Genomic DNA, 26439 nt, shown 5'->3' with positions numbered 1-26439 from the left:
CGCCCCGGCCCCGGCCCCGGCCGCGGGCGGCGCCAAGCTGCGGAGCGCGGAGTCCGGGATCCGGCCCGGGGGCGCGCGGGGCGCCGGCGGCCGCGTCCGCCGTGCCCACGCGCCCGGCCTCCCGGGAGGCCGCCGCCCGGCGCGCGCGCGTGTGTGCGCGCGTGTGTGTGTGTGTGTGTCTATGTGTCTGTGTCTGTGCGCGCGCGCGTCTGCGCGTGTACGTGCGGAGCGGGGCAGACTTCGCCGGCTCACGTTCAGGCTTCTTCCGTTTTAACGCGTGTCTATGGAGAAGAAATGGAGCGCAACTTCGTTACAACCGCATTCCAGTGACAGTTTCGTTGTCCTAACGTCGATTTAAAAGGATCCAGAAAGGGCTAATAAAGCTGTCAGACAAAAAGAACGATGACATTTTGAGGAGTGAAACGCTGAAAGATACAATAAACCAATAGAACCCCAACAACTGGATTTTCACGTTCACCCTGTGATGAAGAGACGAAATTCGAAAAATGGGGCTAGAATTAGAGATCTGAAATATGCACTTTCTCAGGAAGGACAGCTGCAAATGTGGAACTCCGGGGTCCTTATTCCAGTAAGGTAGGTGCCACTCGGACAACGTGCTCTTCTACGTTTCCTTCGCTACTCGTCAGTATATGCGACTGAAAACAGACTTGAAACTGGGAGAAAATAATAAAACCTACCCAAAGAATTAGGATAAACTGTCGTCCAATAAACACATTCCAGGCTGGACACACTAGGCACTTTCTGATGATGATTTCAACCTTCACAGCGCAGTTTTAATATAGAGTAAACACAATAAGCTGTTTTTTCCAGCTGTGTCGTTCAGCCCCCTCCCTTCACCCCCCTCTTCCTCCCGGGAGTCAGAATATAAACTTCGAATTGTGTTTCCAACTTGGGCAAAATAGACAGTTTGATTTCCAGAGTCTATTCTGACTAACAGCGTAGTTTTTTGAAATCGCTGAAATGAGTATAATAGTCATTTGAATTCCTTCAGGGTTTAATCCCTGCTGGGTTTTTCGAGTTTACTAAATTTACAGTCACGGGAATTTTGAGCTTGGGGAGAAGCTGACTTGATAAATGCAAACTATAAATTAAAAGCGTCTGACTATTATACATTGAAATACAACATAAACGTGACTAATGATAAATTTATGAAGTGGTATATTTAAAGTTTATTAGTACTCACCCTTTCATTTCCATTTTTTCTACACGTTACACTTTAAAGTAGTTTCAAAAACTGGGTTATTGATCCAAATGTTTATCTGTGTTCAATGCTGGAATTGGAACTCACAGCTATTTCCAGCTGTGAGTTTCATTTGCACAAAATTATATATCAAGCTCATTCACTTCAGCATACTTCTTCAGCACTTAGGAGAATTTAAGTATCAGTATGTGCAAACTGCAAGTCACCCCTGCTGGAGAGAAGTTTTAAAAAGAGACAACTCAGGCCTGAGAACAGAAAAGTGGGTGGAATGAATGGATGCATAAAACAGGTTTGCACAGTGATGCTTCTGGAAAAAGATGATGCAGGTGAGTAAGCCCAGCCTTAAATCTCCATTCCTTTTGCTACTGTGAGTAGACAAGTCGTTTGGATCTGTTCGAAAAGAAAAAACAGGCTCATTGGCATGACGTTATCATGGCAGAGAAAATAAAATGTAACCCAGGATGCAGAGGAAGTATTCAAGAAATACTTATTCAACATAAAGGTTTGCAAAGGTTTTTCCGTCTCCATTATCCAAATTACACAGCTCTGAGACCACAATGGCAGCAAAAATCCAGAAGGCAGGCGGCTGATATTCCTCCCAATTACCAAATCAGAAAGGCAGGAGCATCTGGAAAGACCAAAAGAATCTACTTTCTAACAAGTACACGTGTTAAGTGGGCAGTTTTTCGGTATGGTAGATGTGCATGCAAGTGTCGTCAGAAACTCTGAAGAGTTGGATGACAAGGGACTTTCACTTTCTGTATTACATTTCTCTATGACAGTGCAACCTTTCAGGGCACATGTAGGATAATCAGAAATATATACTGAATATGTAAATGAGTGTGGGTGAGAGTTGTCTTCTGCAACAAAGAAAAAGCAACCTGTCATGAAATCGTCAGCAAATGAGATTCTCACAGTCTAGCAAGCAAGTGCCACTGAATAAAAATTCTTAAGAAGGTACCCATTCTGACCAATTGGAAGGACCATAAATGGCATTGACACGGTCTTGATTTAGCGTGTCTTTATTGTTTTTAGTGAATGTAAAAGTATTTATCAAGCTCTCCCACAGAGATCACTGCTAATTGCTCTCCCTCCCTGTATTCCCATAGTCTCCAATTCCTCAAGGCTTTGAAGAAAGCAAAGTCCCACAGTTGTGGAAAAGCCACTGAACACTTAAATTATACATCTCGTAACTTTTGTGTTCACATTTTTGTTATCAAAGTTACTGCGACTTTGCAGTAATGACTATCATTTTATCTCCTTTATTTTTCAGAAGAAAACAATGTTTTACAAAAATTTCAATCACTTAAAATTAGTTCATTGTGAGTAGTGCATTTTGAGCTTTTAAAATTTGTATTGCTTTACGTAAGTCATTCCAGCAATGCACACCATGTACCTGTGCCGGACATGCTAGAGGGGGAGACCGAGAAGGAAGTAAACAGGACCATCCCTTAAAAACCGGTCTGTGTGTAAGAGTATGCGGCCTAAGTGAGTCGATCCACAGCACATTTCGTGTGGATGAGAGTCTTGCTCTATTCGCACACCGATGTTCATAGCAGCGCTATTCGCAGTGGCCAGGACGGGGAAGCAACCAAAGTGCTCTACGACAGGTGATTGGCTAAAGAAGCCGTGGCACATACGTACAATGGGATATTACTCAGCCATGAGAAGGGATGAAATCCTGCCACTTGCGATATGGATGGACCTCGAGGTACTCATGCTAAGGGAAATGAGCCAGACAGAAAAGGCTGAAAGCCACACGGTATCACATACGTGCGTGTGAACTAAAAGCAGCAAAGGAACAGGACAAAGGAACAGAGACGCGTGGACATGGACAATGGACCAGTGGGCTCCAGGAGGGGGGGGGAAGGGAGGTGGCGGCGATGACAAAACAAAATGTTAAAAACGATCACATAGGGCATAGAAAGAATTAATTTAAAAAATTCTTAAAAAATAATGCATCTTGCCCTATGGGGGTCTAACTGTACGCCGGGCACCACTGACCAGATAAACCAGAAGGGGCAAGCGGGCAACTGAACAGTAAACGTGGGGAAATGCACAAACGGAAAGATTAAATATTTACATGCATTGTATACAAGACCATAGTTTCAAAAGAAATGCATTTGGGAGTTTGGGGAGAAGGGCGGGTGGGGGTGTCAGCAGAAAGGTGTCTGTTTAGAGGAGGGTGGCACAGAAAACTCTCCCAGCAAGTGTCATACGCTCCTAAAAATAGTCTTAGTCTCTCTCTCTCTCTCTCTCTCTCTCTCTCTCTCTCACACACACACACACACACACACACACTCTTTCTGAGGTTCCCCTCCTTTATGGATGTACAGGACTCGCGTGTGAGATTCCTAGGGTTGCCACACCAAACTACCACAAACTGAGGGCTCTCACTGACAAGTGTTTTCCCTCACAGCTCTGGTAGCTGGAAGTCCAAAGTCACGGTGCCCGCCGGGCTGGCTCCTGTGGCGGGCTCTGAGGACGTGGGTCCCAGGCCTCTCTCGGCTTCTGGCGTTGCCCACAAGCCTCGGCGTCTGTGGCCTGGGGGCACGTCGCTCCCCTCTCTGCCCTGGCGTCGCACGGCCGTCTTCCCGCGGCATCTGTGCCCTTGCACAGTGTTCTCTCTGGATGCGTCTCCTTGTAAGGACACCAGGCGTGTGGGATTCAGGACCCACCCTACTCCAGAGTGACCCTGTCGTGATGACACCTGCAACGATCCTGTCTCCAGATGGGGTCACAGGCTGAGGTCCAGGGAGGAGCGTGAATGTGGGGGGGACAAAATTCAAGCCAATATGCTAATGGCTACCAGAAGGAAAGTGGGAGGTAGACAGGGAGGGAATTAAATCATTTCTTCAATTAAAAAAATTAACTGGTTAAAAAATAAATAACAAATTTTTAAAAAGTCAACCCAATGTAAGTACCAGACAGCCTATACCGATGCCTGCCCATCTTAGCAGACCAAATTGCGTATTGTTTAAGATTTTTATATAATGGTTTAACTGCATGCAAACTCTTCTTGGCACAAAAGTGTGCATTTACCTATTGCACTGTGCAGTTTGCAATTACATACTGACTTTACATATAATCAACCTATCTAAAGGATAAATAAAATCAGAGTGAATTTGACAATGACCACGTCTACATAGTAAAAACTGAAATTGAAATTTAGTAGTTCCTTGGTTAGTTTGATCTTCGTACAGGTAGGTCAAAATTTTTCAGTGAAAAATGTACTATGTGGGGCCTGTTTTATGGAACTGATGGTCTCCGGGGGTCAAAGACAATGGTCGGATGGTCACTCCCCCCTGTGCCGTGTAATCAAGCAGGTGAGAATTCCACCACAGAAATTACACATTCTTATAATAAGAACGGGCCTCAGAATCCAATCGATCACCCTTCAGGCTGAAACCCAAATTTCTTGGCGTGGCCCCCTAGGTCCTGGCGAGCCCCTGCCGCCCTCCGGTCATCTCCGTCCGTCCCCTCCCCTTCCTCGTCTTGACCTCGTCTTCGGAACTCCTTTGGGTGGACAACGCAACTTCGCCAAGCTGTGCCGACCCCTCTCCACTTCTCTCCTGGCCAGTTCCTACTTCTTCTTCATTCCTTCAGCTCTCACTTTAGACGTCGCTTCCATCCCAGACCACCGCTCTCCCCGTGACAGTGGTTACCTGTCCCCCTAGAAGCTTCCAGAGCACCTGTGCTCTGCATCAGCATGGCACTCCTGGCCTGTGATGACTGCCCGATGAGCTGTCCGCATCCCACCTGAGGGGCCGTACCCCACCCTAAGCCCAGAGGAGACAGCCGCAGCTGTGATTCGCCTTTTATCCCTGTTATTCAGCCGCTCAATAAATAGTTGTGGAATAAGTGAAATAAATGGGAAAATGTTACGTGTAAGAAAAGAGCTAAGATGACCCTTTTACAGGAGCATGTGTTTTTTTTTTTTAAAAAAAAAAAGAACTTTATCAACAATGTATACATGCATGCTTTACTACTTTGCTACATTTTACGTTGGTCGTAACAGTTTCCATTTTATAAAGAAACAGGCAGGCCATCTTTTCTACCTATAACCAAGTAACTCAGTGTTACTGGCTTTCGGAAGCCTGGGCATGGAGGCTCTCACCTGTTTCTCAGGGAGTCTCCAAAATCAAGAGATCAAAAAAAAAGTATCTGTCCACAGCCAAGATAATGTTGAAGGGAAAATGATTACAGAGTAGCATATATACAATGGGTATCATACAGCAAACTCCGTAAAACTGTGTCGACCTACCACTCCACATATGTGTAAAGTAACAATGTTCCTCTAAATGTAAACAAGGATGATCCCTGGGCTGGGACGCCAATGACATTTACTTTCTTTGTATTTTTCCTTTTAACTTTTATAATGAATAGCTACCGTTTTTACAAAAGCAATCAGATGGGGGTTTTTTTCTTAAAAAGGGGGGGTAGTTTTTTCTCCAAATTTATCTACTCTCTAGCCTTAATTATATTTAACTTTCACTGTGATTTTTTTTTTCTTTCTCGCTACCATCTTATCTTGGAAGCATTAAAATAATGCTCACTGTACCACGATGACACCCGACTTGCATCGTCGGGCTCGGTGTTCTGTTTTATTCTGAGGGACATCTGCCATTAAACAAAGCAAAAAGGGCTTTTCCGAGTGAAACATGAAAGGTGTGGCTCTCTTTCCCCTGCTCTCGACAGATACGTTCATCACCTCCAAGCGGTGCTCTGCCTGACAGCTGTGGGGGGCTGTCTTCACCTGGTGCAAACCTCTCGGGAGTCTCTCTGCGCCTGTCACCTGCAGTCCCCATTACACTGAACATCGTGGGTGCTCGACTGAGAAAGCAACAATCATCACTCCAACAGACGTCGTATGAGGAAAGGAGGCAGCAGGGAGGGCGGAGGGAACAGGGAACTTAACACTCGGAGGGTCGTGGGTGACGGTCAAGGCCAACTCCGAGGCTGTGCTTTCCTGCTCCCTGACCCCTGGGAGGCTGGGCCCTTTCACCCCGTGCCCATTTCTATTTGTCTGCGGGCTGCCAGCATCCCCCTCCCCCTTCTTGTCTGGACCTGCCTTTGCCTGCTCGGTGCCATCGCTGTCATCAGAGGAGTTGTCTGTCACGCTCCGTGCGGTCTCGCATACCTGCGACCTGAAAGGCAAACAGGCCCACAGACACCTTAAGGAACCTGACAGACAGCACAGAAGGGGGAGGTGGCCAGAGGGGCGGAGGCCGACAGACGACCCACGCGCTGGTGTGACACGGTGCTGGCCACCGAGTAACGCCACACAGCGCTGATTCCCTCTGGGACGGGCAGCAACACACACACACACTGTCCCGTCACTGTCGAAGCAGTTTAAATGAAAGTCTAGGGCCTGGCACGTGTGCGCATCCCTCGTCTGCAGGACAAACAGGCCTGGCTCCTGCCTGCCCGCAGCTCGCCTCGCAGCCAGTTCCTGCCATCCTTCTGTGACCTCATTCCCTGCCCGGGTTCCATGTGCCGCTCTGACTTCACCGAGGTCCGATCTGCTCCGGCTCCTTTGCGGGGAGCCTAGGGGGCGGTGTCAGGCCTGAGCCCGCAGCGGGCCGTCCGTGTGGCAGAGCGTCGGGCGCCTACTTCTCCAGGTGACAGAGACCCTTGGGTCAGTGTCGGGGCGGCCGGCTGCCGTTTCTGGGGCGTCTCTGCAGCCCAGTGGGGTCCTTCCCCCCGTGTCTCCACGAGCCATGGACAGCAGAGCCCCTTCGGCGCAGGGGCTGCCGCAGCGGCTGTGGCCCGGCGCGGACGGCCAGCATGGAGCTGGGGAGCAGCGGCTGCTCGGCGGCCTGGCCGCGGCCCAGACCCTGGCTAGAGTTGTCCGGCCCTGCTACGGCCCCTACGGGCGCCAGAAGCTCCTGGTGACCGCCAGGGGCGACACCGTGCTCACGGGGTACGCCGCGGCCATCCTCGGCGCCCTGGAACTGGAGCACCCCGCCGCCCGGCTCCTGCGCGACGCGGCCCTCGGCCAGGCCGAGCGCAGCGGCGACGGCGTGGCCTTCGTGGTGCTGCTGGCCGAGGCGCTGCTGGCGCAGGCCGAGCACCTGCTGCTGGCCGGCCTGCCCCGCGCGCAGCTGCGGGCGGCCTACGCCGCGGCCGCCGCCGAGGCCCTGGACCTGCTGCCGGCGCTGGCGTTCCGGGCGCTGGGGCCGCTGGAGGACCCGTCCTGGGCCCTCCACTCGGCCATGAACACCCACGCCCTGTCGCACGCGGACCACCTGGCCAGGCTGGTGGCGCACGCGTGCTGGGAGGCCCGCGAGCCGGACGGCGGCTTCCGGCCCGAGCGCGTGGGCGTGTGCGCGCTGCGCGGCGGCCACGCGCGGGACTCGCTCCTGCTGCCCGGGCTGGTCCTGGCCGCGACGCCCTGCGGCCAAGTGGCCGCCGTGCCGAGCGGCGCCAGGGTGGGCCTCTTCGCCTGCACCTTCGGTCCCGCCAGCCCGAAGGCGCCGGCGACCGCGCGCCTCTCCAGCCCGCTGGACCTCGCCTCGTTCCGGGTGGGCAGCGAGCAGCTGGTGGAGAAGCAGGTGGCGCAGCTGGCGGCGGCGGACGTGAACGTGGCGGTGGTGTGGGGCGAGGTCGAGGAGCGCGCCCTGGCGCACGCCGACCACTACGGCGTCATGGTGATCCAGGTGAAGTCGCGGCGGGAGCTGGTGTACCTGAGCGAGGTGCTGGACACGCCCCTGATGCCTCACCTGGTGGCGCCGCCGGAGCTGGGGAGGTGCGCGAAGGTCTACGCGCTGGACCTGGGGGAGGCGCTGGCTGTGGTGTTCGAGTGGGAGAGCCAGGGCACCCCGGCCCTCACCTTGGTCCTCCGCGGGGCCACGCCCGCGGGGCTGCGGGGCGCAGTGCAGGCCGCCTACCACGGCATTGACGCCTACTGCCAGCTGTGCCAGGACCCCAGGCTGCTGCCCGGGGCCGGCGCCACGGAGCTGGCCCTGGCGCAAATGCTCGCAGATAAAGGAGCCAGATTGCAGGCGCCTGACGGGCCCGCACTGCTGGCGTTTGCCCACGCCCTGCGGTCAGTTCCTGCGACGCTGGCGGAGAACGCGGGCTTAGTCGTCGCCAAGGTGATGGCGGAGGCGAGCGCCGCTCACCAAGCCGGCAACTTCTTCATAGGCGTGGGAGTCGAAGGGATCATAAACGTGTACCAGGCAGGGGTGTGGGACACCCTAATAGCCAAAGCCCAAGGAATTCGAGCCGTAGCTGATGTGGCACTGCAGCTCGTGACGATAGACGAAATTGTGGTGGCCAAGAAAAGTCCCACGCCTCAGGAAGACCTGAATCCGAATCCTAAAAAGGCAAAGAAACGCCTTTCTGCTGTGGGGGCAAAGAAAAGTCCTTTAACAAACAAGTAGCGACATCTTCAATAAAATGCGGGTTGCCAAGGAGGGCACGATCACCCCACAAGGAATGCGTGCTTTATTTATTCCCTCCACGACCCGTACCGTTAGAGTCCGTCTCTTCAGTTAAAAGTAGGATGAAAGACCATGAGATAAAAGCTCTTGTCCTTACTTTACTTCCTTTCAGGTTCTTGGCTTTTTTCACTTCCTGTTTCTCTCCTTCAGATTCTGTTCCTTTCCTCCTAGAACAGGACTTGATTCCATCGACGATTTCAAAATCGATTAACCTGGGCTTTGCGGTGCAAAAACAGTGCAGGAATCTCTTCCCAGGTTGAGTATCCGGCACGCATTCTGGGTGTTCCTTCAGCAATCTGAGAACAGCAGCTCCAGCTTACGGGAGTGGCTCCTCATTTTTGATGTGATTATTTGGAAAAAGAAATATTCATTAAAGAGAAGAAGGAAGAGGAAGAGGAGGAGGAAGGAGGGGGAAGGGAAAAGAAAGACGGAAGAGGGAGGAGAAGAGCCGATGTGACTCAGCTGTCAGGGAGGCAGAAATATAATTTTCTTTTTACAAAAAAAAAAAAAAAAAAACCATCCTTGGAAAGAGATGAAGAAGTACAAATTAGTAGATACAATACAGTCACGAGGATTTAGAGTATAGCATAGGGCATTAAAAAAAAGCATCCTTGGCATAGATAACAAACCATTAGAAGTGGGCTACGGTGCTATGACAGGGAGGAGGGCTGCGGAGCACCCAGTGCCAGGCTCCCTGGGCGGGGGCCGCGGCCGTGACTGGATACCCCTGGGCGTCAAACAGGGAGCCTGGGCAGAGCTGGGAGCAGAGCGACACGTGCCCCCCAAGCCTCTTCCATTTTAACCACCCAAGTCATTCTGTCTCTGGGAAGAAAGCAGAATGCAGGGGCAGGATCTAGGAGATGGGAAGCCATGGTTCTTTTAGAGCCTCACACACTTTAAACATTTGGGGAGAACCAGACTCAAGAAACCCGGCTCCGAGAGTGGCGTATCAGCCGCAATGAGGCAAACACATTCGCGAACCCTCTGGGGAAACGCGGAAGCAGCCCTGGAGCTAACGGCGAGCAGAGGATGGCCAAGGGAGATGCACCAAACCGTACTCAGCATCACTGTTTCGGGACGTATAAAACACCCTTGACGTCCTTCCTCGTTTTGTCCTCATCATCATGTTTCAGTGACCATGACTAAGCGCTGTTATATTTCTCGCCTGCCCTCAGTTCTCACAGGGTCTCAAATTCCATAACAGTGATAACGATAGAAATAGTTAACTTTTTAAAGCAGGCAAAAGCACTTTACCTAAATGTCATTTAATCATCAAAACCAACTTCTGAGAACGAAGCTTGATTATCTCTCGGTTGCAGGAGACACACTGAGCTTCAGAAAAAATTAATTGCCCAAAGTTACAAAGTAAACAGAAAAGGAGAGTCCGTTTTCTTATTTGTTGTTTTATGGCCCCAATCATAAACTCCTCTATTGTGACGTTTTTAGAAACATAACCCTTGTGATTATTAAGAAAGTATGTCAGAACTGCCCTTTGAAAATTTATAGTGCTTTTTTGTAAATGTTTATTTCATAAAAAAAAATAATAAAGATGGCTCATGGCCACAAAGAGCATTTTTAGTTATAGATCCAAAATATATCTAGACCAAAGAGTGCAAGAGTATATTTTAAATGCCCTAAGTTTGATACACAACGGATTTTCTAACCATATTGTAACATTTCATTACCATTTCTCTTTCCCATACACAGACAGACATACAAAATTCTATATATGTAAACACGAGTTAAAATGATCAAGGACAGCTTTGTAAGGGACAAAGAAAGGAATGGCAGACACAAATTTAACTGACTTATGCTGAGAGCTGTGAAGGTAAAAACACCTGACCCAAACCTGAAACTTGCAGTCACGGAGAAGTCGGGTGCCTTACGGAATGTACTGGGGCGGTCCGGGAGCTTTTGCCACTTGGTCCCCCTGATCGTCCTGAGTCCCACCTGTCCCAAGAATGACGGGTCAGCTCTTCGATTCTGTGAAGTTTCCACAGACGGGGCAGCTCCAGAAGAGAAGGCCGCGTCGCGGAGCGGCCACGGCCACCACCACAGGCGGCAAGCAGAAGGGGCCTGTGGAAAGGACCGGAAGGAAGGGAGAGCTCGCCGGGAGCCGAAAGCGCCCGGGGCCTGGCCCCTCCGGCGCCAGTCCAGGGCAGCCCTCTCCTCTGCTGCAGCCCGCAGTCCAAGCTGCTGCTGAGTGACCCGCGAACCCGCCGCATCCGCGACCTTCAGCAACGTGTTCGAAATGCAGCATCCCGGCCCCCCCACCCCCGCCCTGCCCATGCCCGCTGTGTCATGACTGCACTGTAACAGGGTCCTCAGGAGATTGGGGTGCGCGCTGATCCAAGCAATTCCAATGAATTCTATCTCGATTATGCTTAAAAATCAACTATCCTCTTGCATAGCTTTAAGCATTCTGTTTAAGTGTCAAAATGTATGACTCAGATATCAAGTTGCTTTTCTCCCCCTGACGATAGAGAACTTGAGCAGATTTTGGCCCCAATTTTACTGGGTCCCGACCCTGCTTCTGAGGGTACAGGATCAACGCCTCCTAGTTCACAGGGTCTCGAATTCTGCCAAGGCCACAGAGCTGGCCACGGAGCTGGCCACGCATTTCCCTTCAAGAAGTGCTTCTCTTTGACCCCAGAAGCAGCTGGCTTTCAGATGCGGCAGCTCCCACAGCTCATTCCGCACGATGCTTGCGGCTCGGGGACTCATCTGTTCTTCCATCCCAAACCCCTTCCAGCTCAGCGACACTGTTTTGCTGGTCTGAGTTGATCTGCCAAGCAGAGAGCCAAGAAACAAGATCCGGAGAACGCGGAGGAGGAATACGAGAAGGTCTGCGTCCTGGGGCATGAAGGAGGTGGGGGCCTGGGGTGGGGGCGGGGGCCAGGGCAGTCTTGGGAACTGTCCCATCCATTTGGGCACTAGAGAGCGAGGCCCCAGGGCTGGAGCTGCTGAAGGAAAAGAAGACACTGATTTCAAGGGAAAGGACGACCGAAGAGCTGTCCGAGGTCTGTCCCAGTCCTTTCCTGATGGGCCTCTTCCCCAGATCCCTTTCTGAACCAATGCCCTCGTGGGGTTGGCTTCCCAGGCCTACAAGTCTGAGGCCTCGTTAGTGCACAGACCAATGGATGCTGAAAGCTAAGATTCGAGAGAGAAAACTCAGATGTGGGAACATCCAAACGGGAGGAAAAGAGAATACGGAGGCCCAGGGGCCCAACCGTTTCATTTGCAAATAGGCAAAAGCAGCTTTAGGGCCTGCTCGTGCCCAGCCAGCCGGACAGAGCTACGGCGCCGTGTCCGCTCCACAGCCACTCGTTCCTGCCTGAGCTTTTCTGGAGCAGTGGCGACTGCTGCTGAGGCTTCGCCGCGAATGTGAGGGGCACGGCGCCCAGTACTAACTGATGGGCCACTTCCCACGTCATTTGTCGAAAATTCCCCTGCACTCCGTTACCGAGCTCCGCGCCTACCCCAGGGCGAGCTGGCCCTGGGGTGCTGACGGGCCAAGGCCAGCGGGAGACGCGGAGACCCGGGACAATGACTCCATGGGCAGCTGCGCTAACTCTTCTCCCCCAGCCCCCCAACCCGCGTCAGAGATCCCCCTTCCTCACGGGAGGGAGGGTGGGGGTGATGCAGGGTCTGTAGAGGGGTCCTGCTCACCGCCCAGTGGGTTCGACGGGAAAGACAGTGACTCTCCGGGCAAGTCCGGGGGTGGACAGAGGAGGCTCTCTGCTTCCTGTCTGGAAGCCTGGTGCCTGAACGAGGAAGAAAGGGCCACGGGACTCTCCGGTGGTACCTGAGCGCCTGGCCTGGGAAGGCTGCCGGGTGTCCCTGTGCCCTGGAGAGGATGTCAGGGAAGTTGACCGGGGAGGGTGGGGGGGAGTCTGAACTCATCACAAAAGACCAAGGAGGCGCTAATTTAGAATGAGCTGGATTAAGTAGTCTACCGTCAGGCAGGAAGGGAGCTGGGAAAAGAACGTGGAGGTGACTCAGTTTTCGGAAGACATCACATGGCTCCTGCACACTGCATTCAGGGCATGAAAGCTCTACGGATGTGAAGACTGAACAGGGAATTCGGACGCTGTCCTGCTCGTATCCCCACCAGAGCTCCACGCTGGTCACTGCAGAGCTCAGACAGCCTGGATGCTGGTTGGCGAAACAACGCGGCACACACGTGAGCTGCAGTTTTATCCATTACGCATGTTTACGACAGAAGCCCCGGTTTTCTTCTAAGTCACTGAACGCGTCAGAAAAGACAGGTGCATCCCGGTGAGCTCAGGGAAGACCCCGTTCTAAGCATCACCGAACTCACATGCACACTGGCACTGATCACTTTGAACACCTTAACACCTGTGTAGCTGGTTCCAGAACCCCGGCATTGCAGAGGCCTCCTGGGATTACCTGGGAAAGTCTTGGGGGCGTGAACACCTAGCTGCTTACCTGGGCTTACCCTTGTGGAAGGCACCCAGGCTCTGGACCAGCATTTTCCTCCAGAAGACACTGGATCTGTCAGCCAATCTCAGCCTTCTCTGTATAGACGCAAAATATTACATGCTTCACATTTCATTCCAACCTTCATTTTGATTGAAAACCTCTTTCAATTTTATTAATGTAATTTGTTTACAAAAGGCATAATAACCCATTGCAATATTATTTCACGTGAAAAATAGTTTCCAGGACTACTTGCAATGTATTTTTACATTGGATTTTAATTTGAGAAGAATCAACACATGCCTTAATTCCTGCAACTAGATAGACAACATTTCGAAGTATACCCAGAGGTGACTGAAATTTAAAATCTTTTTAACATTGAGACACAATCAACATGACATTGTATTTCTTTTTTGTAGGTGCGCGACATAACGATTTGATGTATGTATATATTGTGAAATGATAGCCACGGTAAGTTTAGATGACATCCATCACCTCGCAGTCACAAATCTTTTTGCTCATGATGAGAACGTTTAAGGTCATCTCTCCCAGCAAACTTTAAATACACAATATTCCATTGTCAACTACAGTTTCCGTGGTGTACATGACACCCCAGGACATAACTGGAGGTCTGAGCTTTTGACTTTCGCCCATTTCACCCTCTCCTCACCCCAAACCCCGCCCCCGCCTCCACCTCTCAACCACGAATCTGTTCTCTGCATCTATGAGTTTGCCTTTTTTTTTTAGTTTCCACGGATAAGGGATCACACAGTATTTGTGTTTCTCTGACTTATTTCCCATAGCAATAATGTCCTCGAGTTTCGCTCAAGTTGTTGCCAATGACAGGCTTCCCTTCTTTTTCTGGCTAAATAATATTCCGTTGTGTGAACAGGTACCACCCCTCCTTTATCCACTCATCTGCCCGTGGGCAACGTCCATGTCTCTGCTGTTGTAAATAACGTCGCAGTGACGGGAGCGCAGGTGTCTTTTCGAGACAGTGATTTCGTTTTCTTCTAACACCCAGAAACGGAATTGTTGGCGCAGATGGCAGTTCCGTTTTTAATTTTTTGAGGAGCTTCCACGCTGTTTTCCACAAACATCGTCAGTGGCTGCGCTGACGTACAATCCCGCCAACGGGGTTCCCTTTTCTCCACGTCCTCTTAACACTCATTCCGTCTCGTCTTTTTGATAACAGCCATCCCACCGGGCGAGGCGACCCTCTCCTCGTGGTCTTCGTTTGCATCTCCCCGATGACTAGTGATGGCATTTGCAGGTACCTGTCGGCCATGGGTATGTCTTCAGAAAAGTGTGTGTTCAGTTCCTCTGCCCGTTTTTTGACTGAATTGTTTGGGATTTTCTGCTACTGGGTTATATTAGTTCTTTATTGAAATTTAAAGACTTTATTCAGACTTTAGCGTCACACCACAACGGTACAATCCACAGAGCCTGACTTGCTAAAGCGACAGTCAGAAATTAAGATTTCCTACTTCTGTGTAAATTTTTATTTTGCCCTCTGCTATGATAGGCGCATGCAGTAGAAAAATGCAAAGACTGTTGATGATTTCAAATGTAGAAACGATAATGCAACATTCAGAAGAAAATACCCCCGCCTGCCTTTCTGTTCCGCTTTCCTTCGTTTTCTACTACGTTCCAAATCCATCAGGCACGGTGGCGCTTCCCCACACGCCCGCGTTTTGTTTCCTCTGTGTGATGTTTCTCACCGGTTTATTCCTCATCATGTATTTCTCACCCATTTCTTAAATTTCTTTGCCCGTGGTTGCTACTTTTCCATTTGTTTCCATGGGTTCTCATTACAATGAGTAATTAATCTTCTTTGCCTTCTATTTCATCTATGGCTTCTTCAAATACCTGCTTGACTCTATTCTTTTCCACCTTGAATAAGTTTGCTGTTCCTGGCAGTTTCAGGAAGATAATTCCATTTCCTCCCCCGAATCTGGATTTCCTTTTCATAAAGTAAATGTCACTTCTTTCATTTTTTTCACTCTCTACCGACCTCTTCAGCTTTTTACTTTCATAAAGTGTTTCCTCTTATCTCCTAAACCCTCATGCACTCTTACTTTGGACTTAATCAAATAATAGGCTTCTACAAGTGCTGGTAGTGAAAACTTGCCACTCATTCTGCATAAACAGTGGAGATTCCTGGAAGCGAATGTAGCTGCACTTCTAATCATCATGGGGTTCGGTGGGTTTCATCCTATTTGAACATTTAGTAAGCGCCTCGCCCGCCTTAAGTACTGCCCAATACCAGAACTCAACCGGGGCAACAGGCAAGGAACCCCCACCAGGCGAACTGGCCGTTTTGAGATGTTAGAACTGAGACGGAAGGTAGCTGGAGAAGACGAGGATCTCACGCTTCCATTGGAGACAGCAACTGACAAGTGACCATGGTAGCAGGGCTCAGCTGATGAATGACCCGATGAGCGGAGCCATTCCGGAACCTCGTGGAGCAGCGTGGGACAGTGCCGGTGCCCCAGGCAGACCTCCTGTGGCCCGGGGTGTGCCTCACTCAGCACCTGTCTCTGGAAGCCCCCACGATGTCCCTGGGCAGGGAATGAGGGCCCCTGGCAGTCGTCAGCCTGGCCCCAACGCCTCAGACTCGCAGAGCTCCCAGGCACCCCACCCCCACGAGCTCCCTTCCCCGGGGGCAGAGCTGTCTGCTTCCTCACTCTGCCCCCTCTCTTCCCTCAGAGATTTCCTCCTTTAAGCCTCTCCCAGGACACCCCTGCCCCGGTAGCTGTTAAACAGAGGAACTGAAGGAACACAGGAGGTTAAGCCATGAACATAACATCACTCTGAAACAGGGCGTTTCTCTCATGCGACATCAGTCCTCCAGTGAGACCAACTTCCCTCTTCTGAAAGTCACTCAAGGAAAGATAACTTTCATTTTATAACTGACTACCACACCCTGCCTCCTGCCCAACGGCCACGCCCTCCTCCACTCCCTGAAGGCGGAGTGAGGGCCACACCTGAACTGCCCTCCACACCTTCCCCACCCACCTCACCTGCCGAGAGCAGGCGCGCGCGCACACTCGTTTTGCTCTTTCTCAGGGGTTGTTATTCGTTTCTAGGAGCCAAGTAAACTCACCCTTTGAATGTACTCTTTCCTTCTCTGAATGAGACATTATTACTATATTAACAATAAAAATAAAATGCCTAGCACAAGAATAGCATTTGAGTTACTTTCCAAGCCCTTACAGCCAGTATCTCCGATCCACATAACAACCAGGAGTGTAGACGGGGCCCGTGTAGACGAGGCCAGTGTCGTCAGCCCAGCTTCCCAGAGGAAAGAACCGAGACTGGCCCAACCCCTGCAGGTGCCGGTTTCCCAGTCTGTCCAATGGAGGCCTGAGCACCTTGCCCTCTGGAGGCCTGAGCACCTTGCCCTCTAATCCTCCTCCACTTCTAAAGTGGCATGATTGCCGTGATTTGTCTGAAATCCTAAAGCTAGTATTTAGTGGCGGACGAGGGGCCTGGGATGAATGCCTGTCGGTGCCCGGCTAACCCTCCCACCCCGTGTTCTCTGTGCCGCCAACAGCATGGTCACCCTTGCCAGCCGGCCCCACTTGCCACGCACTGTGCTAATGACGTAAGGGGCACTGTTGGGCACCTGCCGCGGCCGCACTCAGACTCTGGTTCCGTGCACACTGGCGAGCCAACTGCTCGCGGGCTCCGGGGAGATGCCTCGGTTCCGGGCACTCCCACTGAGCACGAGTTAGGGAGCTCCGGCTTTACTGTTCCCCGCAGCCTCTCTGCGGCCCCGAGGGGGAGCCGCAGGGTTCTGGTTTTGGCGGACAGCTGTCCATACCCCCGAAACCATGAACAAACAGCATAGGCGAAGGCAGAGAGGCCATCGAGACCTAGACAGTTACCAGCCTGCTAGGGGCGGCTAAGACTAGATTTCATTTTTCGGCAACAGACCTGGGCCCTGTCAGCCTCAGCAGGCAGAGAGGATGCGACCCTGCGCGAAGACTCCTGGGAAAGGTGAGGCTGTGGCAGCTGCTGAACAGGAGCCCCAGGAGAACGTGACAGGCAGGAAGGGGGACGAGGAGGGTCTTCCCTCTGTTCTGCTTCGCTGCCCAAGGTGGAAACATGACAGAGGCCCAGCTGGGCATGAGGGTGACGCCAAACAGGAACTCGGTCCCTTCCCCCACCCCGCCTTCAGAAATCACCACCTCTGCGGCTGCCCTGGAGGAAGAAGCCACACCCTGCCAAGTATCTGTCCACCTGGGGTCAGGGTGCGGGCAAGGCAGTGACAACCCGCTGGAAACTGCCAGAAAGGAGGCGGGCAGAGGGAAGCCTGCGGCAAGGGGCCTTCTTTCTTCACTCTCCTTGGCAGAGGAGAGCCAGAAATAAAGTTCACAACTCAAAGAAACAAAATACTGACAAGGAGAACAGCTATTTCCCCGACTCTCCTACTTATAGGTGTGTCTGTTGGATGTTGACAGAACCAAACTTGAAGGACGGTTTAGTCGGTCCCTCTGACCACAGCTAAGGCACCATTCATGGGTTCAGCAAGGGCTCACTGACTCTGAGACACAGCTCTGAAGAAACACAGAAAAGGCCCCTAGGACCAGGAGCTCACATGATAATGGTGCAGGCTGAGAAGGGGAACAGATGATAACAAGTAAGTAAACAAGATGACTTCAGACTGAAGGAGGTAACTAGGTGATGTGACAGAAAATAACTGTCTTGGTCCAGTGGGAGGGGTCCCACTTTAGACATGGGGTCAGAAATGCCTCCCAGGGGAGGCAGGTGAGCTAAGCCATGTGAGAAGTCTGCAGGAAAGCTGATCCAGACAGGTCACCACGGCAAATGTGAAAGCCCTGTGAGAAACTGCTTGGCAGAAAGACAGTCAGTGTGTCCAGAGAGGCCTCAGAAATCCTGGCGGACAGGGCTTTGGGGCCGTGGTGGGGGCTTTGTCAGGACCCGGCCATACGTGGGAACGCGGCTATGCGTCTAGTCTTCTGCATCGCGTTCCGGAGCGAGGATGGACTCTCCTGGCCAAGGGGCCTCTTCAGGAGAGGTTTAAGTTTGAGATCGCCCCCTTTAATGACCTTGAAAAAGCTTGGGGTTCCTCATGTGAATAATCTAGGGTTTTCTTTTCTTTTTTTTGAAGCCCAAACACTTGCATGGGGATTAGCGCCAAACCTCTGCCTTGCTGAAAGCATTTACAAAACTAGCACGAATTTAAAAAGTTTAACTTGTTAGAAGAACAATACTGCATAAACTAGCGATATGACTAATTTCCCCAGAAAAAAAATAATTCTTTTGCTGGGATAATCAACTTTGTCATTGCAGTCTTATTTTGTCCTTTAAGAACTCAATCTTGATCCTAGGTCCGGGCCAATGTGGGCATCCCAGTTCACGTCTCACTTCAAAAACCCAAAGCAATAACCATCTTAAAATGCGTATTAATCATGTTTATCCCTGCCGCCTCTATGGTTATGCTGGGAGGTCCGTTTCCCTTGGCCGAATTCAGGGAAGCAGGAAGGCAGGCCAGGAAGGGAGGCGGGGAACTCGGGAGAGGGGCCGAGAAAGGGTGAAGTGCCCAGGACCTTGCAGACTGGACACAGGGAACGAACCTGGAGAAGACAATTGCTGCCTTATTTCAGGGAAGAAAGGAAGATGCGAAGTGGCGCAAAGGGGAAAGAGGCAGGAGACAAGCGTGTGGGCAGCGCTGGATACCCAGCGCCAGGCTCAGGCAGAGCCGGGGAGGCGGGGTGCAGCCCGGCTCGGGGGCTCTGGCTCCGAGCGGGGGAAGCAGAGCATGAAAAGGGACAGAAGGGAGACAGGAAGCACTGGGAGCAGAGACGAGGAGAGTGACGGGAGCAAAACCAAGTCTATGGCCATGCCACCCTGAACACACCAGATCCCATCTGTTCTCGGAAGCTAAGAAGGGTCGGCCCGATTAGTACTCGGATGGGAGACCGCCTAAGAAGACCTGGTGCTGTAGGTGTGTAAAAAAAAGAGAGAGAGAGAGCAAAACCAAGGCAGGCGCCTGCAGAGCTCGCAGGAATCACCAGCCCTCGGCGAGGGCAGCCAGAGGTGGTCCCCAGAGACTGTGAGGGGCAAGGCGCCAGGCCAACGGGAGGCCGAGGCGGAGGCGAGCGGGCCAATGGGACGCCGAGGCGGGGTGCCAGACCGGGAGACCAATGGGAGGGAGAGTCGGCGAAGGGGAGCGGACCAATGGGAGGCCGAGGCGGGGAGAGCGGGCGGCCGCGGGGCCCCTGAGGCCCGGCCGGGGACCCGGAAGACGGTGGGGGCGGGGAGCCGGGCTGACAACCTGTCAAATCCACTTTGGCACGAACGAGGTCACGCGCCTCCGCGGGCCAGAGCGCCCCCCCTCCACCCCCCGCCAGGCCCTGCGAGCGGCCCTTGGGCCCGGCCGGCGGCTTCCTCTTCCTGCCGGCGCGGGGGCGGGGCGGGCGGCCGGGACACCTGCCTCCGGGGCCCGGCGCCGTCTCTCCCGCCAGCCTGACGCGGCCCTCCGCAGCCGAGGCCGCCGTTGCGCCGCTCCTCGCTCCTCGGGAGGGACGGGCACGCGGCCCCGCAGCCCGCGTTTGCGGAAGCCGCCGCCGACGCACTACTTGGCGCGGAAGGACCCGCGGGCGGCGGAGGGATCCCCGTGGCCGCCGCCGCCCCCACGCGGCGGACCCGGCGTCCCGGCGCGCGTCTTCCCCGTACCTGTCCCCACGGCGGCCGCCTCCAGGCGCGGGCGGCGAAGCGAGCGCCTCGCGGGAGGGCGGCACGCGTGCGCCCCGACGCGCTCCCGCGGCCCTCCGCCCGCGGCTGCCCTGCCTCCCCGCGGGCCGCGCGCCCGCTGCTCCGTACCTGCTCCTATCCAGGTCTCCAAAATGGGTGCTGACGCGCAAGCTCTGCCGAGGCAACACTTACTCATGTGTCGACTCTCTTCGTCGTTATTCCTCCTTGCACACTGGCTTAGGACTTTTCCTAAAAGTGGACAGTAAATGTAATGTTTTAATTTTTGCTACGTGGCTATTCAAATTATGTTAACACCGCCTCCCCCACCCGGAACAAGGTGATGCATTGGAACAATGACCAACTGCTCAGCTCCTCCCAAACTGTGTAAGAGCTACCGGTAAAATGTAGATTATAAAAGCGAAAAATTTAACGCTAAATTTACATTTTTTACAATAGTAATTATTTGAAATTCCTTTGCACTATTACAGGGAAATGGGACAAATAAACATTTCATTCAAATAACATTTTAAAAATGTCTGGAATATATGCAAGTATTGTGCTCAAACATTTGCATGTTTATATGCAAAGCATTGTGCTCACTTTTATTACTTTACCAAATACATATTTCATCAGTAAAAGAATTTTAAGGTCCAGCCTTTAAATGCATTTTAGCTAACAGATTGTAAAGAAAGTATACTGTCATCTATGTACAGAATGTATAGATGTGAATTTTTTATGAGAAATTTATGAGAAATATGGCCATCAAGAAAGAAAACTCTGGATAAAGTTTTAAAAAAATTAAAATATCCTTTACATTCAACACACACAAGCTTACTCATTAACAGTAGCATTATAATACTTGAACTGCCATAATTATTACTCATAATATAGTATTAGTATTATCAATAAAAGATTGGGATAAATGTCCAACCTTTTAAATAAAGATTAAAATATAATAAAAGAACACAAGACCTTACATATGTTTTATTACAGCTAATTCTTTACTGCCAGCTACTTTTCCGAAGGGAGCAATCGTCCTTTGTTTTGACCATTTGGCAACCCAACAGTGTTCAAAGCTCTTAGCTCTCACTGGGGATATAAAAAAAGTAATACTTTTCTTGTTCCAAAGGTTCTGTTATCAATTCCCACTGTAAGGGTGTTTTTCTTTTTCTTTTTTGTCATCCTCTTAATGTTAATACTAAGAAGACAATAAAATGAGATGTGTTTTTCTTCAACAAATTAACCACAAGACTGTCAATAACTGCAAGTCAACACAAGAATGAATTGTATGTCCTTGTACAAAAACTGCATGCTGGAATTTAGCCGCTAGATATATTACATTAATAAGTAAAACTAGAGATTTTAGAATTTAAACAAAGTACAATACTAAAGCAATCCTCTTGCTACTTTTGGATATATTTTCACTCCTTTACAAAGGGTAGAAAATAGCATTTCTTAAAATGAGTGTTTTGATGTATGTCACATCTTTTTTTTAACTTCTGTTTTCATAAGAAAGCTAACTCCATTTCTCTCCTCAAATATAAAAATCAGAAAATTCTGCCTTAATTATTCTGTTGTATCCCTTGCTAGCAAATTTTTTTGGAATAAATGAGAAATTACTTTTATAAATGGAATTACTGTTTTGCTTGAACACTTCATGTATAATTCCTTCCTAAGGAGGATTTGTACAATTCCCTACCAAAATTTCTTGGCACAGTTTCAGTTCTCGGTTGGTAGGAAGAGACTGGAAGGAAAAGGAGGCAACCTCTTCACTTCTTTGGGGAGGAGGGCGGGGGACTCTACCCACGGTAAAGACATCGTCAGGGCCCCTCAGCCTGGGCTGTCATTAGAGATTCAGCAAAGACCAAAAGGGGTAACAGACTCTGTGAATGGGAAATAAGTGCACCTCGAGTCGGAGGTCGCACACCGGTGGTTTACAGGAGTGTTCTGCTCGCCTCTCGCGATGTTAAGAAATTTGCAAATCAGTTTCCACGATTTTAAAAATGGGAGACTTCAGAAAAAAAATACAGAATTGCCTCTGTTGAAAATCTGACAGATATGTTTGCTGTAGATGACCAGCTGCCGCCCCCTTCAGACAGGTGTGCACTGTTCACACTGGCCTTGATGTGATCATTTATTCTAGCCATCTGGCCACGGGATGAACCTGTATTTGGAATACCTGGTCTAGGTTATGTAAAATTATGAAAGACGTCGTTCATCACAGAGAGGTTAGACTTAGGGAGAAGAAACGATCTTAGGTTTTTATTCTCAATCAATACGGTGAGCTCAGACATGGGAAGTTACACAGTGCTGTGTGGCGACTATGCGCAGCCGCGGTTTCTCCTTGCAGTTCGCTCTCGCACAGGGAAAGGTCGGGTTGTAGCGAAGCGAAAATCTGAATATGAAATGAAATAATGTTTTCGTGGTATTTCTTCCACTTAGAAAGTCATCACCTTGATTCAAATGAGTATCACTGGAAGCCTGGGCTAACGGAACCTAGGAATAGTAGCAACTGTGAAAGACTGTACCAAAAAAAAGGGCCTCCCCAAAGGGCAACAGAATAACGATGATGATGACGATGACGACGATGATGATGATGATGGTGATGATGAAGATGATGATGGTGGTGGTGGTGGTGATAACGATGACGGTGATACCTTGACATTACTGAGCAACAACCATGTGCTGGACATTGTTCCAAGTGCTTTGTGTGAACTGTCACATTATTATATTTTAGTTTCCTATTTGCTGTAGCACCTTTTCGTCTTGCAGGCTGAGCGGGACCTACCCCCAGAGCTGGAAGGGCGCGGGTCGTGTGGTGCCACACCTGTGACGTCAGCTTTCAGCAGGGAGGGGTGGCGTATAGTATTTCCCCCTACTGCAGCTCTTACGGCCTGTCGGTCCCCCGCTTCCTCTGAGCGAGAACAAGGACATGATCTAGAGCCTCCAGTGGAAGGTGTATGAGCACACTATGATGCCTGCCTGGCCACGCCTCCAGCCCAGTAGTCAAGGAGTGGGCGGAGAGGGGGGCTGGCCCGGTTCCGTGAGGGTTAGAACTTGCAGGCCAAAGTTTTCTCACATAGAAGTGAATTCTTATCTCCAGGGTCAAGCCCAAGAACTTGCCGGACTTCCCTCTCACTCTCCTGCTGAGAGGCTAATTAGCTCTACGTGAGATCTAGACTTTCCTGGCCAGGGTACCTGGCAATCCCCAGGTGAACCCCACACCTATAGCAAACAGGACTTTCTCGAAGGGGTCTGTCGTATATAGGGAAAGCAAACGGAGAGGAGAAGCAAAAGTGGTCCAGGCTGGGAATCTAGTTATATTTACGTGTGTAACCCACCACTTACTTTCTGCTTTTCCTAACGTACAAATGTGTATCCTCAATGAGAGAGAAGTAAACAAAGAGAGGAAGGGAGGGCGGGGGCGGGGGAGTCAAGTGTCACACATTGAAATGGCCCATTCCTGCCGGCATCCCTGAGGCTCTAGCACTGGCCCACATTCATCTCTCTCTCTGTCCCCCGGAATAATTTTTTGACTTACTGCTTGCCGAACGCCCAACCTGCTTTCACACAACACTCGGAACGGCCATTTCCAAGGATCGTCGCTACACCGAAAACTCTGAAAACGGCGTTTCTAATGTAACCTCCTCGACATCGCCTAGACTTCACTTCTGATATTTACTGGGTCCTTCACCTGAAATTGCCACCAACAGCAGGTCCCACTGGGCCTGGAAGGACTTCCTGTTTCCTCCCAAACCCACATCGCCTATGTTCCCTATTCCTGTTCATGGCTGGACAGTTCCGGTCATCTAGGCTCTCGGGAGGTTGGTCTCAACTCAGTTGTAGTCTGGAATGGCCCGAGGGGGGGGGGTTGGCAGTGTGGGGGAGAAATTTTACCAAAAAATGCACAGGCCTCACCCCAGAATGGACCTCACCCCAGATCACCCAGATCAGCTATTCGGGACCCTCTGGAGGTGAGACCTAGCCCTTGACCTTTGCAAAGCTCCCCTCGGTTGTTCAAACAGTCAGTGGGGGTGGAGAAGCACTTATCCAGACCTGGGGGTGGGGTGGGGGTGGGGGTGGGGTGGGGTGGAGAAAAGTTCCCCTTCCTCCTCTTAGTTCTTCTGGCTGGTCCAACAATTAAAATGATAAGGCAGATCAACAGGAGGAACCGAGTTAATTAATTACGTATGAACGTGCAGGAGTCCCATAAGAATAGGAGGCCCTGGCAGACTGGGCAAAGAGGCTTACAGGGCATCTTGAGCTAAGAAGACGGAGGGTGGGCAGTGACTTCACAGGGGAGGAAGGCGAGTGGCCTGGAGGCGGAAAAGCTCCTGTGTGGTAAACAAATGTCTGCCTGGCCATCTCCGACAATGAGAGGAGGACTTTGCTCAAAGGGCCTTGCTGGGCTCCTCCCTGTCTGTCACACCCAGTTCTTATTCCACTGCAGTTATCTGTGATGAAGGCACCCTTCCTGGAGCAGGCCCTCAACCTTATCCTTTCAGGCCCTTAGGGGGAAGGTCGAAGGTCTTTCCAGAATCTTTCTTTTCTTAAAAATAACCAGCTCAAAATAATTAGCATTCCAAAAGCATATTTTGGGGTGGCGACTCTCCTGGCCTCCAGGGCCATCTCTGACTGCCCTTGGCAACCAGGCGGGGGGCAAGTCCAGGCTCCGACTCACCCCTGAGGTATCCCGGAAAATCCTTCTCCCACTTTCCAGTCCCAGCATTCGCCCCGCAGCCGCAGCGTCAGTGAGGGCCCGGCCTCCCGTTTTCTGCCCGGCCGCTCCCGCCTGCCATACTCCCAGGACGTGGCTCTGATCACATCAGCTCTCCTCTCCCACAGCCGCGTCTGCCCACGGTGAGGCTCCAGGTCCTCGCCAAGCTTATGGCCACCACTGACTCCAAGGAACTCTGCGACAGCCACAACGAAGGGCTCGCCCTTCCCTGCGCGTGCCCCGAGCTGCCTGCCTCCGTGCGTGCGCTCATGCGGTCTCTGCCCCGCAAACACCCTTCCCTGCACTCCACGCGTCTGCATCTAGGTATTACTTATCCGAGGCCGCCCTTCCCCGACCCATCCAGCCAGGAGCCACTTCTTGCTCTTTCGAATTTTCTTCAAAGTTATATGTTCTGTGGGAGGATCACTGCAGGGAAAACAATTTGCAAATTAATAATTTCTCTCCTGGTTTGACTTTAATGATCAAACCTAATTAGTCGGTTTACTTGGACAGTGATGTTCAAAACTGAATAAAGAACTGTTCAAAATGCAAATTCCTAGGCCGTTTCTCAGAGACTCTCAAAGGCTGAGAACGATACTGCAGCAGAAACACGGGCCACCTGAGAATGTTCGCCGGCGCTGTTCCCCGCGGGCCGCCCAGCCACAAAGACCCAGGGGGGCGTTTCTTTCTAATGTCACAGCAGCCGGCCCACGAATATACGGACCTGGTGGAATTTCATGATAGAAATCCAAGCGCAGCCTGTAGGAGGATATCGCGCAAAGCTCCTTTCCCTTACAGCAGGGACTGAAGAGTCACGTGTCTGTAAGGACAGGCGGGTTGAGTAAAGGGAGGCGCAGGCCACCTCGGCCACCCCGGGCCCCCGGAAAGCGGCGGGGACCACAGTGGCCTAACGAGCGTCCTCACTGCTCGCCGGAGGGCGGCTCTTCCCATTCCGGACGCGGCACGAGTCATGCCCGAGCCTTCCGCTTCCCCGTGAGGCTGGGCACCCCGATTTTTATGTGACATTTCCCGGTCGTTTCCAAAGCGTGGGGTTGGACGCAGCCCGCGAGCCTTCGCAGCTCCGGCCGGACCCAGGATTTCACGACGGCAGTGAACTCGCATTTTCTGTTGCTGCGGCAGAAATCACACCCGACAAGCGCCATCCGCAAACATGGAGCCGAGTTCGCTTTAGGATTTTATAAATCATCAACTTTTTAGGAGATGGATCTGCCGGCTCACTTTACAGAAGCGAAAACCGAGACGAGCGAGTCACGCGAAGACGAGGACGGCAAACGGCGGGCCGCGCGCGCATCCGGAGCGGGGTCTGGGCGTCGGAGGGGCGCGGCGTCGGGAACCCCAGGGCCTGGGCGTCGGGGGACGTGGCGTCCGGAACCCCAGGGCCTGGGCATCGGAGGGGCGCGGCGTCCGGAACCCCAGGGCCTGGGCATCGGAGGGGCGCGGCGTCCGGAACCCCAGGGCCTGGGCGTCGGGGGACGTGGCGTCCGGAACCCCAGGGCCTGGGCGTCGGGGGACGTGGCGTCCCGCCGACCGCGCTGCGCGACCGCGAGGAAGCCGCTAGTGTAAATCTACCCTGCGAAATGGGATAAACGTAGCTATGCGGCCAACACGACTAAACGCTGGGGCCCCGGCCCCCAAGTTCGCACATCGGGACCCTCCCCCCGACGCACGGGCACGAGGGGGCCGGGGCTTTGGGAGGCGCTTCGGCCAGGGGGCGGAGCCTGTGAATGGGGTCAGCGCCCGGGAAAAGGGGGCCCCGGGCAGCTCCCCGCTCTTACGCCGTGTGAGGGACAGCTAGGAGGCCAGCACCCCAGGCCCGGGAGAGGGACCTCACGAGACCCCAGCTGCGGTGGCGCCCTGACCTCGGACCCCCA

At 51.9% G+C, this 26439-nt stretch overlaps 1 protein-coding gene, 2 long non-coding RNA genes and 1 pseudogene across 3 annotated transcripts; 3 read left to right on the top strand and 1 right to left on the bottom strand.

The window, feature by feature from the left end:
• Nucleotides 1–167: 167 nt before the first annotated feature.
• Nucleotides 168–5160, top strand: LOC118610740. Its single transcript, XR_004953998.1, has 2 exons — nt 168–594; nt 4658–5160. It is a non-coding gene; the product is annotated as an uncharacterized LOC118610740 (long non-coding RNA).
• A 1782-nt stretch (nt 5161–6942) lies between these two features.
• On the top strand, nt 6943–8619 carry CCT8L2 (chaperonin containing TCP1 subunit 8 like 2). Its single transcript, XM_016163914.2, has one exon. It carries the CDS (start codon nt 6943–6945, stop codon nt 8605–8607), a length of 1665 nt encoding a protein of 554 aa, XP_016019400.2. The 3' UTR covers nt 8608–8619.
• A 1547-nt stretch (nt 8620–10166) lies between these two features.
• LOC118610739 lies at nt 10167–20241 on the bottom strand. The gene is made up of 2 exons (XR_004953997.1): nt 19960–20241; nt 10167–13205 (listed from the first exon to the last, which is right to left on the bottom strand). It is a non-coding gene; the product is annotated as an uncharacterized LOC118610739 (long non-coding RNA).
• On the top strand, nt 18967–19084 carry LOC118610982 (annotated as a pseudogene).
• Nucleotides 20242–26439: the final 6198 nt, after the last annotated feature.

Source organism: Rousettus aegyptiacus, unplaced genomic scaffold (genome assembly GCF_014176215.1).
Source record: "Rousettus aegyptiacus isolate mRouAeg1 unplaced genomic scaffold, mRouAeg1.p scaffold_m13_p_13, whole genome shotgun sequence".
Lineage (NCBI taxonomy): Eukaryota > Metazoa > Chordata > Mammalia > Chiroptera > Pteropodidae > Rousettus > Rousettus aegyptiacus.
Note: the sequence above shows the minus strand (reverse complement) of the source record. Positions and strands in the feature narration are given on the sequence as shown.